This window comes from Larimichthys crocea, unplaced genomic scaffold (genome assembly GCF_000972845.2).
Source record: "Larimichthys crocea isolate SSNF unplaced genomic scaffold, L_crocea_2.0 scaffold389, whole genome shotgun sequence".
Taxonomy (NCBI): Eukaryota; Metazoa; Chordata; class Actinopteri; family Sciaenidae; genus Larimichthys; species Larimichthys crocea.
Genome location: NW_020855090.1, coordinates 69,103 through 83,189, shown reverse-complemented (window position 1 = coordinate 83,189; position 14,087 = coordinate 69,103). Strand labels below are relative to the sequence as shown.

Sequence of the window (14,087 nt, the reverse complement as noted above, 5' to 3'; positions counted from 1 at the left end):
CAGGCATGGACTCTTGTGTGTAAGCTTTTGGTAGCTCGAGAAAATTGTCCCCCTCCAGTGCTGCAACCTCCAGTCCTGACACGATGTTACTGCTTACAACTTTCTCCTGGCCCATGGTTCGAAGGAGGATGCGCCCCTTCCTCCCTGTGAGGTGGAGCTTTTGCATCAAGCTCTCAGTGCAAAACACTGCGGTACTCCCTTGGTCCAAGAAAGCGTAAGTGATGACAATTTTGGTTCCTTTGTTAGATTTAACCTGAACTGGAACAATAGGCAGTTTGCAGTCCTGGTCTCCAGCCCCTGTAAGACCACTTGACACCAGTGTGTTGTCAACATGCAGCTCTGGCCTCCTGTCAGTCTGCTCCAAATCATTAACGGGTTCCTTGTGAAGTATAGTAGGATGTCTAAGGCTACACCTTGAGCAGGAAATCCTTTTTCGACAATCTTTACTGATGTGTCCTGTACACAAACAGCCAAAACAGATGCCATTCTCCTTCAAGAAGCCTATTTTCCTCTCATGAGGCATTCTTCCCATCCGTACACATACATCTAATGTGTGTTCTCCTCCACAGCAGATGCATGCTTTCCTTCCCGTTTGTTTGATTTCCTTCTCTTTCCTTGCAGACTGATATTGGTTCTCCACAGAGCCTACAGCGGTAGCAAAGCTGCTCCCTTTGTTTCCAGGACGAAACTGTGACGGTTTGTTTGTTCCTCCATTTATGATTATTGGTTTGGAGTCTTGGATGTTGCCAAACACAGGATCTGTCATAATTTTCACTTGCCTTTCAATGAAGTCAGCAATATCCGTGAACCTAGCTCTCCGGTTGTGTCGTTCCTGCAGCTCACAGGCACGGTTTCTCCATTTGTCTCTCAGTTTGTAGGGAAGTTTTTTAATTATGCTCAACATATTGGAAGGCATATCCATATCCCAAAGATACTGCACATCCTCCATGGCATTACAGCAGGCTCTGAGGAAGAGGCTGTAGTCCTGCAGGATCTTCACCTCGTCTGCTTTAATTGGAGGCCATGAGAGGGCTTTGTCCATGTAAGCAGAGGCCACCTTTTGTTCATTCCCGAACTGATCCTTTAATCAAGTTTTTGCTTTTGCATATCCTCGTTCTGGATTTATGTGTTGACAGCTTCTCACAAGTTCTTTGGCCTGACCTTTTGTATGTTGTTCCAAAAAGTACAAACGGTCACAGCTATTAGTTGTGTTCCTCTCAACTCCATTCTCAAAGGCTTTAATGAAGTGTGATATTGCAATGGATCACCGTCATAAATTGAAATCTCTCTCTTAGGTAGAGCTGATAGGCATTGCTGTTGCATTAACAATGATGTTATTTTGTTTTGTTTCCTCATGATGCCAAGAACGTCATTTCTGGTTTCCAGATCCACTGTGTTAAATCCTGGTTGTCCACGTAAATCTTGTGTGTTGAATGGGTCCATATGAAATTGCATTTGATTTTGTTCATATGAAGTTGTATTTGTATTCGTGTTCATTTCAGTTTGTTTAGGAATGAATTCATCTGCATTGATGTTGAGTAACCCTTTAGATTGTGCCTTTTCCAAATATGATTTCATTCCATCCGAGACCTTTGACGTCCTTTTTCCACTTGTTGTGCTTTTTATCTTAAGAATTTCAAGTTTTGCCATTTTTTCTGCAATTTCAGTGTTCAGTTCGAGCTCTTCTCTCTTTTTGCGCAGACGTTGCTCCTCTTCTTCCAAAGCATGCTTATCCTTTAATAGTTTGTGCCTCATAGTTAAAGCTGCAAGCTCAGCTTCTGCCTTTAAACGTGCAGAAGAAGTTGAAGAGCATTGAGACTGAGCTGTTTTGTGGCTTTCAACATTTGAAACACTGTCGCATGGGTTAATTTCATCCTCAATTTGATTTGCTTCATTAATTTCCACAGAGTGCGGTGGCATTTCTGATGAATCCTGTTGCTCCTGAGAGTTTTGTCCAGTTTCAACAATCCATTTTTGAGTGTCTTTTTGAAATGTATTGCTGTAATTCATAACGCTTGAAAACCATTCCTTTTGTTTAATGAGTTCATCCTCAGGGAATAAAGGCAACAGTTCATTGTGTGCGGTTGTGGCATTTTCACACAGTATGTTTAAATTCCCCAAACATTGTTTCACCTTAGACACAGTTCCCCTTTGTTTCATTCTTGGTATCAAGCCTTTAATTTTATTAACAGCGTGTTTGCGTTCATTTAGCAGTTTTTCAATTTTATTCACCAGAGCCTTTTCAGTGAGTTTCCGCTCCCTTTTCCCAGACTCCATGTCAGAGCATGAGGCAGCGTCATTTGTTTGACTCATTTTAACCCGCTTTCATTCAGTTTTCAGTTTTCAGTGAACCGTGACATTTAAATCCATCCACAATGCACAATCCACATATCCAAACAATTCATCTCAACAAGCCAGCATCAGCATTCCTCCTCGAAACATCATAAAGCTTTGCATACGAGCGACAAAGTGCAGACGTCATTCAGAGCACAGAGCAAACATAATGCACAGACAACGCATATCCGACCCGCATTCCTTCCTTCATGTTCCAAACGGAGACACTTCAATGCAATCCGGATTCCTTCTCCACACACATACACGCACAGGTGAGCTTACCTGTCCTCCATGACAGATGTATGGCGTGGCGCTTTGTCTTACTTTGTTTGGCACCGCCGCACTTACTGGGCGTCTCACAGATTCCTTTGCGCTGCCAGCGATCGCTTTTATCGATGCCTTTTTTTGTTGACTAATATTGCGGCTTTCCAAATCCTTTAAAGACGCTAGAGAGGCTGAGGTTAGGTCCTGTATGTTTGGTACAACGCGCTGATGTTTAGAGAAGCACGATGAGTCCAGGTACGTTTCAAAGTATTTAATAAGATGACATAAGGTGGTTTTACCGTACACTGTTGGCATGTATTACAATGCATTCAACTAAACGAAAAGCGGTCAACAAAAATTACGGCTACCTAACCTGCCTCTCTCCTCCCCTAGTGCAGGTGATTCAGCCCCTAATATAACCTATGTTGATCATCTGCTGGCACCCATGTGACCCAAACCACACACATCACCGTGGCAACCAGACCAAATAAATCAAACCAAGAATACTGATCTAACAAAACAATATATGGCTCCTACACTCAGAAATCAAACGTGTTTCATACTGCGGGCTTCAGAAAGCATCACACAGATATAACTCTTAAAAAACAGTTACGGGCGGAGTTTTCTTTAATAACAAGTTTATGTTGGCATGTTGTTGTTGTGTGTGACATGGAGTTGCGGCTGCAGCGGTGGCTCAGTGTTATCTTATCACAACAGTTTTTTTCCCATCAACCGATCCGCGGAATACTTGGTGCTGTGGGGGGCGATATGAACGGATCATGATGATCCTTTGCACCACTAACCACATCCATGATTGTGCTCTGTCTCAGCTGATCGGGTCACCCGCTCACCCCAGCTTATCTGTTCAGATGTGTCTTAGTTTAGACAGTCTACGGTGAGAGCGGAACATCACTGCTCCTCCCCGTGGACAAATGAGGCATTGCAGCTGGTTTTCACACAGACTGCTTAGGGGCGTTTCCAGTCGGGCCCTCACTGACTACGTCATCGCAGGGGATTACATTTCGGTCACGGGCCAGCCAAGGACCTTTCAAGGACATGTCAAGGACCAGTCACAGCCCCGTCACGGAAACGTGGGAACTTTTAAGTTGCTACATCTGTACATGATCCAACACATCACCAGGTGGTGATTAGTTGACAGCTCTGCTCCTCGCTTCACCCGAGTGTTCAAGTCATATGCTTTTAGTACTATGAGCTCTTTTAGATATGACAATGAAGAGCTTCGTATGTAAGGAGAATAATTTTAAATTCTATTCTAGATTTAACAGGTAGCCAATGCAAGGAAGCCAAAATGGGAGAGATGTGATCTCTGATCTTGGTTCCTGTCAGAACATGTGCAGCAGCATTCTGAATTAGCTGCAAGGCCCAAGAGACATATTGGAGCAGCCTGATAACAAAGAGTTACAATATTCCAGCCTTGAAGTAACAAAGGGTAACAGGGTAACAGCTCCACGTTTTTTGGACTGTGCCCGACCGGGCCCCGTGGGCTAAGGCCCGGATGCTCACCGGCAAGCTCCACTCTGGCTCCGGGAGGGTCCCGCAGCTCGACTTATTCTTTTGAATTGCATTTCATCTGATACCTCCCCTGGGACCAATTTGCCTTGGGAGACCCTACCAGGGGCTATTGCAACAACAGCTCCTAGGACCACTGAGATATGCAAACCCCACCACTATGATAAGGTAGCGATTCTTGGAGAGATTTTTATTGTCTTTACAAGGAAATGGTTGCTGTCTGTACAAAGCCTTACATAAATACATAAGCTAAAATACACATATATAAAACCACAGAAATTACTGTTGAGTTCTTAGAGGTGGATGACAAATGATTTTGGATGCATGGTGTGTGATGCATGTGACTTTGTTCTTGTTGGAGGCAGTTAGCATACAGGTGCATCTAAAAAAAAAATTAATATCTTGGAAAAGTTAATTTATTTCAACAATTCAATTAAAAAAGTGCAATTCATATATTATATAGATTCGTTACCCACACAGTGAAACATTATTTCTTTTCATTTTTATGATTATGGCTTACACCTAATGAAAACCCAAAATTCAGTATCTCAAAAAATTTTAATATTACATGAGACCAATAAAAAAAAAAAGATTTTTAATACAGAAATGTCAGCCTACTCAAAAATATGTTCATATATATAGGCACTCAATACTTCGTCGGGGCTTCTTTTGCATGAATTACTCATCGATGCAGTGTGGCATGGAGGCGATCAGTATACAGCACTGTTGAGGTGTTATTAAAGCCCAGGTTGCTTTTATAGCGGCCTTCAGCTCGCTTGCATTGTTAGGTCTGTTGTCTCTCATCTTCCTCTTGACAATACTCTATAGATTCTCTATGGTGTTCAGGTCAGGAGAGTTTGCTGGCCATCAAGCATAGTAATACCATGGTCATTTAACTAGGTACTTTTGGCAGTTTTAGCAGGCGTCAAGTTCTGCTGGAAAATGAAGCATCTCCATCAGGCTTGTCAGCAGAAGGAAACTTGAAGCTGATGTGTACTCTGTGTACTCATCCAGACTGTTGGGAGCAGTCCTGAAAACATCCCAGTGAGTACGCCTGGAGATTCTCCACAGCCTCACTGGTCCACTTCTTTGATATCCTCACTACAGGTGTGTAAAAAAAAAAAAAAATTGAGTGTGGAAGCACTCAAATTTCCATCTATTTTAATTACATAGGTTTAATATAAATTAACTAATACTTATTTACTTATAAATACTTAATTTAACGTGAAGCAAGTAACAAGATTTATGTAATAGTACTAATAAACTATGACTGCATTTTTATTTTTACTGTTGGGTTTGGGCAAACAAATTTACTTCATTATTATTGAATGCATAAGCCTGGTTACTACTACACGACTGTGTAGTGGAAGCACATTTTAGTAGTACTATTATGTTGATCTTATTACTTGCTTCACATTGTGTTTATTAGTTAATCTATATTAAGCCTATGTGATTCAAATTGATGGAAATTTTCTATGTACCTGAAATGCAGGACTATTAATAAAGTCAGACTGAATGAATGAAAACAAAATGACACAGAGGCAAGTTGTCACTTGATTACAAACTGACCTGACTTGAGAAAATTTAGCAATTGGAGTTGTGCCTCTGTATTTTCATGGAACAGTGAAAAAAACAAAAAGAAAAAAAATGTATGCAAATAGTTTTGACTGAATCCAAATACAAAGGTAGGTAAACTGAGACAAAGAGATGTTGGTGTATTTGCTTGGGTACCTGAGTACCTAATGTACCTCACATATGACAGCTAATTAGCAACTAGCAGCTGGACATGCTTGCTGGGCTGGGTAAAAACTACTATTGAGACTATAGAATACATCAAACAAATACATCACTACTGACAAAACTAAAAAATTAGGGATCAGATGAATGAAACTCAACCAGTTCTTCAGTTGCTCAAAAACTGTCCCATTTTCATCTGAACAGTTTGATCAACTGATCACCCCAAACAGAATGAGGCAGGAGAATGGGACAGCTCTGGGAGGCTTTTGAAATAACCCCCCACATCTGAAAGGCTATATTAGTATGCTAGGATAATAGAAAGAAATGGAGGTAAACAAAAGACCACAGAATCTAAATGCACGGTCTCGGTCATTATGGGTTTCAATTACACAACCTATGCTGTCTCCCTTGTCCTCTAATCTCAGACCCATTCAGCATTCTCTTTCACTGAATGCACTAGCACATTATCTGTGTGATGTGGTAATCAGGGACACACACAAACACATGCTCAGAAAAATATGCTGAATAAATTGAAACTGAAGTAATTAATGTGGTGGTGTGAAAGCTGGCGTAGCAACCATAAAAGCATTACAGTATACAGTATATACATGAGTACACAGTATATACATGAGGGTTATGGTTTGAACATGCAATCATAGACAAATATGAGAATATTTCTTTAGCATGGAGTTTTACACCAACTGTTGCTTATGACAATGGCATTATTTTCCTGCCTCACTGTGAAAATGTTATTTAATAAAAAGTAGGAATCTGTCTGTCTGTCTGTCTGTCTGTGTGTCTGTCTGTCTGTCTAGCTGTGTGTTGATGCAAATTTGTAATTTGTGATATTGGGCTAATATTGATTTGATTTGACTTGAAATTGACACTGTTTGTTTCTACTTCTTTGTTGCATCTCAGCACCAAGAAGCTCATCAACAATGCCATCATGAACAGTGACTTTTTGAAAAAGCTGGAGCCACAGCACATGAGGGAGATGGTGGACTGTATGTATGAGAAGGTTTACACCAAGGGACAGCTGGTCATCCAGGAGGGGGAACCTGGAAACTACCTCTATGTACTGGCAGGTCAGAATATGTGTAGCTCTGATGTCACTTTCCCATTTGACATGTGTATTGTGTATTGCAACCCCCTCATGCCACCATCTCCTTGCTAGAAAAAAGAAGAGACCACATTGGTTGCAAAATGCATGAAGAATGTGAAAAGCTCTCTCCAGAGTCTGTGTTTAGTTTGTCCATTCTGGGCTGCTGTAGAATCATGATGGATTCTAAGGTAACAAAAAAATAATGTTTTTTTTTAATTTTCAGGTGATTATACAATAAAGAAAACATAGTGATGAGTATTATATTGCATTTATGCCATATTATGAACGAATGTCAGGCTAGCGCTATAGCCCACTGCCACTGCAACCTTAATTTGCATAAGTGTCTGAAAAATGGATGGAAAAGGAGACACCTAATCATGTGGCAAATTACAACACTTTGACAAGAGTTTTTCTTATCGTGTGATAGAAAAGACTTTCTAAAACACCCAACAAAAATGTAGATGCAAAGATGAATTTGAATTGTATTCTGTGTTTTCCCCACTGCAGAGGGCTTGCTAGAGGTCATCCAGAATGGAAAGCTACTGGGGGAGATGTGTCCTGGCACAGTGTTTGGAGAACTGGCCATACTGTACAACTGTAAGAGAACAGCCACTGTTAAAGGTGAGTGCCAGGAGTACTTCCCTTAAATAAAGCCAAATCAGTTATGGTTACTAATATGTCTCACCTTTGGCATTATATACATGCATACATTCCCTGGTGTTATCATTTTGTGTGTGACAAGCACATCCATGTTAAGTGTAAGACATGCTGGCTGTACAGTACATAATCAGATATATTCTGCTTTAGTATTCACAGAGTTATTATTATGACATTTATTGTTCTTTTGAATTACTCATTACTGGGAATGCATTACTGGGTGTGCTGATGATCATGTTTACAAGCTTGTTTTGTAGCACCCAATACCTGAATTCCTGAATAGATTTATAGGATGAAAAGTTCTACCTTTTTAAGGCAAATTGTAAATTTTTGGATGTCTAAATCTTTTATTTTTAGGCTCTGTCCAAAGTTCAAACACAGTCATGCAGTCTTCTGATATCTCTCTTGGAAATCAAGCAAAATACTGTCACTCTAACACCCGTTACACACAAGCTAGCCACAATCTAGTCATTACTTCTGCAGTATGCCAAGTATTCAGAAGTTTAACCAATAGTTCTTTCATAAACTTATAACCCGTGAAAGCTGTGAAAAGTGTCATTTATACTGAGAAATCCTTTATTTCTATTTTACTTTCAGCAAGATTCTAAAGTTGAATGTTATAGTAGCACCATGAACTGCCAGTACCAAAAGAAAAGGAGATTTGAAATCTTAATTCATTTGTGGACCATGAAATAACCCAGTTTATTTCAAAGGACCCTAACTACCCTCCACTATGAGGACAAAGCAATGGGTTTAATGATTGTTAATGGTACCACTCTCATCCAGCTGTGTCCCAGTCTCACATCTGGGCACTGGACCGTCAGACTTTCCAGACCATTATGATGCGGACCACAAAGGCCAGACATGAGGAGTACTTCAGCTTTCTGTGCAGGTAGAAACACAAGTGATAGGCTCTGTGTCTTCTTTTACCTACAACCAACGCTGAAAAAATATTTCACACTAATTCAGACTTAGCAGGTCATGCCATGTACTCACTGCAGTTTAAGGTGTGTGACTGTAGAGTGGGTCATCCACTAATAAATGACTGGAAGATCCATCCATGGCAAGACTGTGTTGTAGTATTGGAAGTAGACACACAATGCAGAGTGGGGAAAGTAAAATAGTGTAGCCAGTGTGTAGCATTGGTGAACTTATGGTTGGTAATAAAATAAATTGGTAATGTAGGTTTGACTTTCAGGTTTGGTTGTCAAATGTGACTAATGGTTTTGTTGAGTCCAGTTGGGTTCTAAAGCTGCAGTTACATGATGGGTTCAGGGCTGAGTTGACAGTAGTACATAAACAAAATATTTGAATATTACAAATATGGTCAAAGCACAAAAAATAACTGAAAATGTCTATTAATAAAAGTCAATGAACAACTGTAATAAAGTATTTTTAGCATCATTGAAAAAATTGTGCATGCTACAGTTACAAGGTTACAGTTAGTCATAAATACAGTTAATCTAGCAGGCATTACATTGCATTATAGAGTTTTCTCACATTTTCAACTCAGTTAGACAAATCACGACATTATTGCATGTTTTAACTGTGTATTATCATTCCCAACATCTATAATGAATTTGTATTTGTTTCAATTTAAGTGTGCCTCTGCTGCAAGGACTGCCTGAGGAGAAACTAGCCAAGATTGTTGATTGTCTCGAAGTGGTGAGTATTTCCCACATTTTATGTGGTCTTTATGCTTCTTATCTAGTCCTGTACAGTATTCATTTCTAACTAAATAGTTTCAAATTATATCAAAAAGGAAAAGAGAATGACTGATCCTCTGTCTTTTCAGGACTATTTTGAAAAGGGGGAGCATATTATTCGAGAGGGTGAAGAAGGGAACACTTTCTTTATTATTGCAAAAGGAGAGGTGAGATATTTGCACACTCCTGCCAAACATGCCCTTTGAAAGCCAATATTTTCTTAAATGAAGGCAAATATATGGTTGGAGTCTGAACCAGAGGTTTGGAGTCTGTGGGATTGTATAAACCACTCTTTTCAGTTCATTTGTAGTCCACAAAAGTGTTCCTCTTCCTCCCACTTTATTAATTCAGTTTTATTTATATAGTTCTACATCATACCAGGAGTTATCTTCTTCATTTTGCATCAGTGGAAGAGAAGAGAATATGAGCCCAAATGGCCAATAATGTCTCCATAGCATTTTCAATATACAATATATTTCATTTTGATTGAAAACATATGCTGAAATACTTAGTTACATTTTTGATTACATCTATAAAATATAACATAAGTCTGGTCTGACATGGGTTTTTTTAGTGCACCACAAGAAACACTAAGATTTGACTGAAACCAACAGTGGCTGTTATAGTGAAGAATAAGGCCTTTATGTACTGGTAACAGCAGGAGTCAAAACGGACCAATGCCATAATTTCACTGATAAAAAAAGCAGCTGTATAACTCTAATGAGTAAAACAGTAGTTGTTGCTGTGTCTCATTACAATGTTTTCTCTCTGTAGGTCATAGTCACTCAGAGCACAGAGGGGTTTGCTGAACCAAAGGCAATCAAGACCTTAGGTGTGGGAGACTACTTTGGGGAGAAAGCTCTGATCAGGTATAGATGTATGGATAGATGGATAGAAACTTTGAATATATTGAATGAAACTTGACTGACGTCAGACTTCACGGCATCTTGTGTAACATGTGGATGCTATAGCTAAAAGTGAGTGACAACGAGTCAGTCCGCTCACAATCTTGTTGCAGCAATATTGTTAAGCATATTTCATAATATGAAAAGCAAAGCCATGTTAGATAGCTTTAATATTATGGTGACGTTATGTGCCTGCGTGCACAGGATGCTGTTATGAGCATGCGCAAAATAAACGGTCGTAGTGTTCTCCTGGACAAAAAAGTGATGGTGGTCGATTCGTTTTTCTCCCGTGAATACAGCTATTAGCAAAGGGCTAGCATACCACTTTGGCGACAGAGTTATTAGACTACAAGAGAAATGTCTAATCCCACAAATAGTAAACAACGAGGACATTATTAACACTGTGTGTACGGGCCAAAATCCCGCCGAGACCCCTGACCAATACCGTTTTCCTGACAAGGAAGTTTGCTCCCTTTTTAATCGTAGCAGACATAAAACAGGCCAGGCAGCTGTTTATCAGGCCAACTTCAGCATCCCTTCAACCTCACAGGGGTGCCCCACAACACCCAGTGTACAATCTCCACCCCTACACAAGAAAGGGCCCAAGACACTGTATGGTTAGCTTGATATAGTTTTCAGGTGATTTAATGAAGGTAAAACACAGTGAATGGCCGTGCGTAATGGCACTGCTCTCTGACGCGGCACTTCTCCGGGACTGGAGGAGCTGCTGCGGCTACAGAGATTTCATGAACTGAAAGAAAGAGAAGCTCTTCATATATTGTTTAGATACAATAAGAATCATCCACATTCATAGACCAATGCAGGCTGAATATTTAGTTTAGTATTGAACGTATTTTATGATCCATGACACATTGTCAGCTTTGGGCACGTTACTCACACAGCGGACAAGATGCAGACAAATGCATAATGAGATTATGGCGAAACTTTATGCCTGTTGTAGGCCTGCCATAGTTAAAAATTGAGTGAACTTCTTTGTCAGAAGTACGGGCAGGGTATTGGGCAGGGGTATCGGGAGGATTTTGGCATGCATTCGCCAGTGTATTAATCATGTCCTCACTGCTTAATATCGCTGCAACTAGATTGGGGGTGGGCTGACTCATTGTCGCTTTTACAGACTGTTGCACAAGATGGCTGCAGGCACTGGCGCGAAGTCTGACGTCAGTTAAGTTTCATTCAATATATTCAAAGGACGGACAGACATACGGCTGAACTGTACTTCACTGTGTTTACAGTGAAGATGTTCGATCAGCAAACATCATCTGCAATGAAAACGATACACACTGCCTGGTGGTGGACAGAGAGTGAGTAGCTCTGATCTTGTTTACGTGCTACAGAAGGATATGACTGCCATGCCAGCCAATTTCTAATCAGTTATTACACTGTAACATTCAAAAGTAAACAAGTATTTACTTACTTATTTGAGCGTTTCTAGTCAATATGTTGTGATCTTTTAATAAGGGTAGGTATCCAAATTAGCTGGAAATAACATGGCAATGATATGCTTGTCACGTTAAAATGTAAAACTTGTCACCTGATAACTGATAAAGAGAAAGAAAAAAGAAAGTGTCTGGCATGGCAGTAATACACTTCCATAACATGCTGAGTTATTATTTCCAGCTACACCCATATACCAGACCCTTTAAATAAAATAGATGTAGATGTTACATTTATCTTAGATAAATGTAATTTGCATACCTAATAATAGATGGCAAATTACTGACAAGAAATCCTCAAATAAGTGAGTAAAGACTTTAGAGTAACTGCAATTTTGCATTAAACTCACAACAGATTTCTTCAGCTTGACTTTTTCTATACATTTCCTATTCAAGAGTAATTCCTTATCCATCTTGTGTACATGAGCTGCTGTGACAAGTGAACCCAGTGTGGGATCATTAAAGTCTCTTATCTCATCTTACCTCAAGTCTTTTATTAGAATTTGAAATAAAAGTGGACCCAAGCAACTCCTGTGTGGAACACCACATGATTTCTTTAATGTGGTGGTTAATGACATCAAATGTTGCAGTGAACTCTAAGAGCACAAGTCACATGTTAACCATTGAACATTTGTTTGTAACTTTTGGAAAGATTTACAGTACACAATACACTTTCCGTAAACTGAAATTAAAGTTGTTTTTGTTGTGTTGTCTGCTGCCCCCTCCTCTCCAGCAATTTCAACCAAATGGTGGGAACATATGAGGAGCTTCAGACTTACCTGAAGGAATATGTAGAAGAGCTTTCCAGGAGTGATGAAAGGAGAAATGCCCTGTAAGTGGACAACAACAGAATGACAAAACAAAAATGAACCTATGACTATAACCTATAATGATGGTTATATAAGCTTAACCAATTTTAATGCTCCTAAGCTGATTTGAAGTTTAGTTTGCAAATAAGCCAGTCTAGCCTTTAAAAGGAAGAAGGGCCCAAATGTAATTAAAGTGTAATTCCTCTCTCAGCCCCCACTCACCTCAGATTGACTCTGCGGAGGCTCAAGAGCTGAGAAGGCTGAAGGAGAAGATTGCTTTCCTGCCTCCACAGCAGCCTTTCCAGGAGCTTGAGGTCATAGCCACACTGGGCATGGGAGGATTTGGACGAGTGGAGCTGGTAAGCTGCAGCAACATAAAGTTTTTTGCTGCATTTTATTTATTGCTGAGATGTTTGTCCTGCTAAAATCAGGGGAAAGACTTGACACATAAAAGTTTCTGGTACAGACAGACACAAAGCAACAAAATTTCCAGGAGGCACAGATCCCTGACACAGTACCACCAATTCACAGTTGGCTGCATCATGTGTTGTTGCAATTCTCAATTAAAATAGATACACACAGGGACTGCATCTCAATTAAGTAAATGATGGACTGCAATTCTGTTAAAGTGGAATGCTCTCTCCAAAAATATAGACGAGGAAGGCTATAAACTCATTGAACACCAGGACAAAGAAGATATATACATGCCTAGAAAATCATTTGATAAGTCTGAGACTTCCCAAGGATCTTCTCTACAAGCAAAGTATATTTCTTCTAGCGGTCATTAGATGGACTGCAGTTTCTACATCATACCTAAATATTTAGCAGTGTTGGTTAAAAGTTTTTTTTTCTTAAATTTGTGTGATATACATATTCTGTGATATACATAGTGCTTCCCAGTGAGCTCTTGACTGTTGTTTTACAGGTAAAGTTGATGGATGAGGACGTTACTTTTGCTCTAAAGTGCATTAAGAAGAAGCACATTGTGGACACAAGACAGCAGGAGCACATCTACTCTGAGAAAAACATCCTTCAGCAAACAAACTCAGCATTTATCATCAGGTCACACACACACACACACACACACACACACACACACACACAAGCATTTAGAAGCTGAACAGAAGAGGCTACAGAATGGATAAGTTGGCAATCTGCCACAAACCTCTCCATTCCTTAAGGAAAAGATAAAATGCAGGCTGGTCAGCGTGTTGGTTTCTCAGTACAGTTGCTAAGGAACCTACTGAAAGAATGCTGCTGACCACTGCACTGAGATTTATCTGGACTATGGCTTTAAAAAGGAAAAAAAGCCCTTGTGCAAGCAGTCATTCAAAGAGAAAGGTTCAGCTACAATGTGATGTTCACTCTTCATTACTACACTCCTCATGAGTTCAATGTTTTTACAGGGTCTCAGTGTTAAATGCAATCTAAGAATCTTCAGACATTTCAGTGCTCATGGGCTGTAAAGTTTACATACATAGTAAGGCATTTATAGAGCCTGCATTAAACGTTTTTTTTTTCTTTGAAGAGCTGCAGCATCAGTAATTGTAATGTTTCACTATTTTGGTGCATCTACTATTATATTTTCA

At 39.8% G+C, this 14,087-nt stretch overlaps 1 protein-coding gene across 1 annotated transcript in view; it reads left to right on the top strand.

Annotated features, from left to right (window-relative positions):
* prkg2l (protein kinase cGMP-dependent 2, like) overlaps positions 1–14,087 on the top strand; it is a 40,810-nt gene that overhangs the window by 8,349 nt on the left and 18,374 nt on the right. The window contains exons 3-12 of the mRNA XM_027276484.1: positions 6,784–6,950; positions 7,475–7,588; positions 8,411–8,516; positions 9,226–9,289; positions 9,420–9,497; positions 10,105–10,199; positions 11,489–11,557; positions 12,423–12,521; positions 12,710–12,857; positions 13,424–13,560. Of these exons, the coding sequence (XP_027132285.1) occupies positions 6,784–6,950; positions 7,475–7,588; positions 8,411–8,516; positions 9,226–9,289; positions 9,420–9,497; positions 10,105–10,199; positions 11,489–11,557; positions 12,423–12,521; positions 12,710–12,857; positions 13,424–13,560 (1,077 nt within the window). The remainder of the gene's footprint in view (positions 1–6,783; positions 6,951–7,474; positions 7,589–8,410; positions 8,517–9,225; positions 9,290–9,419; positions 9,498–10,104; positions 10,200–11,488; positions 11,558–12,422; positions 12,522–12,709; positions 12,858–13,423; positions 13,561–14,087) is intronic.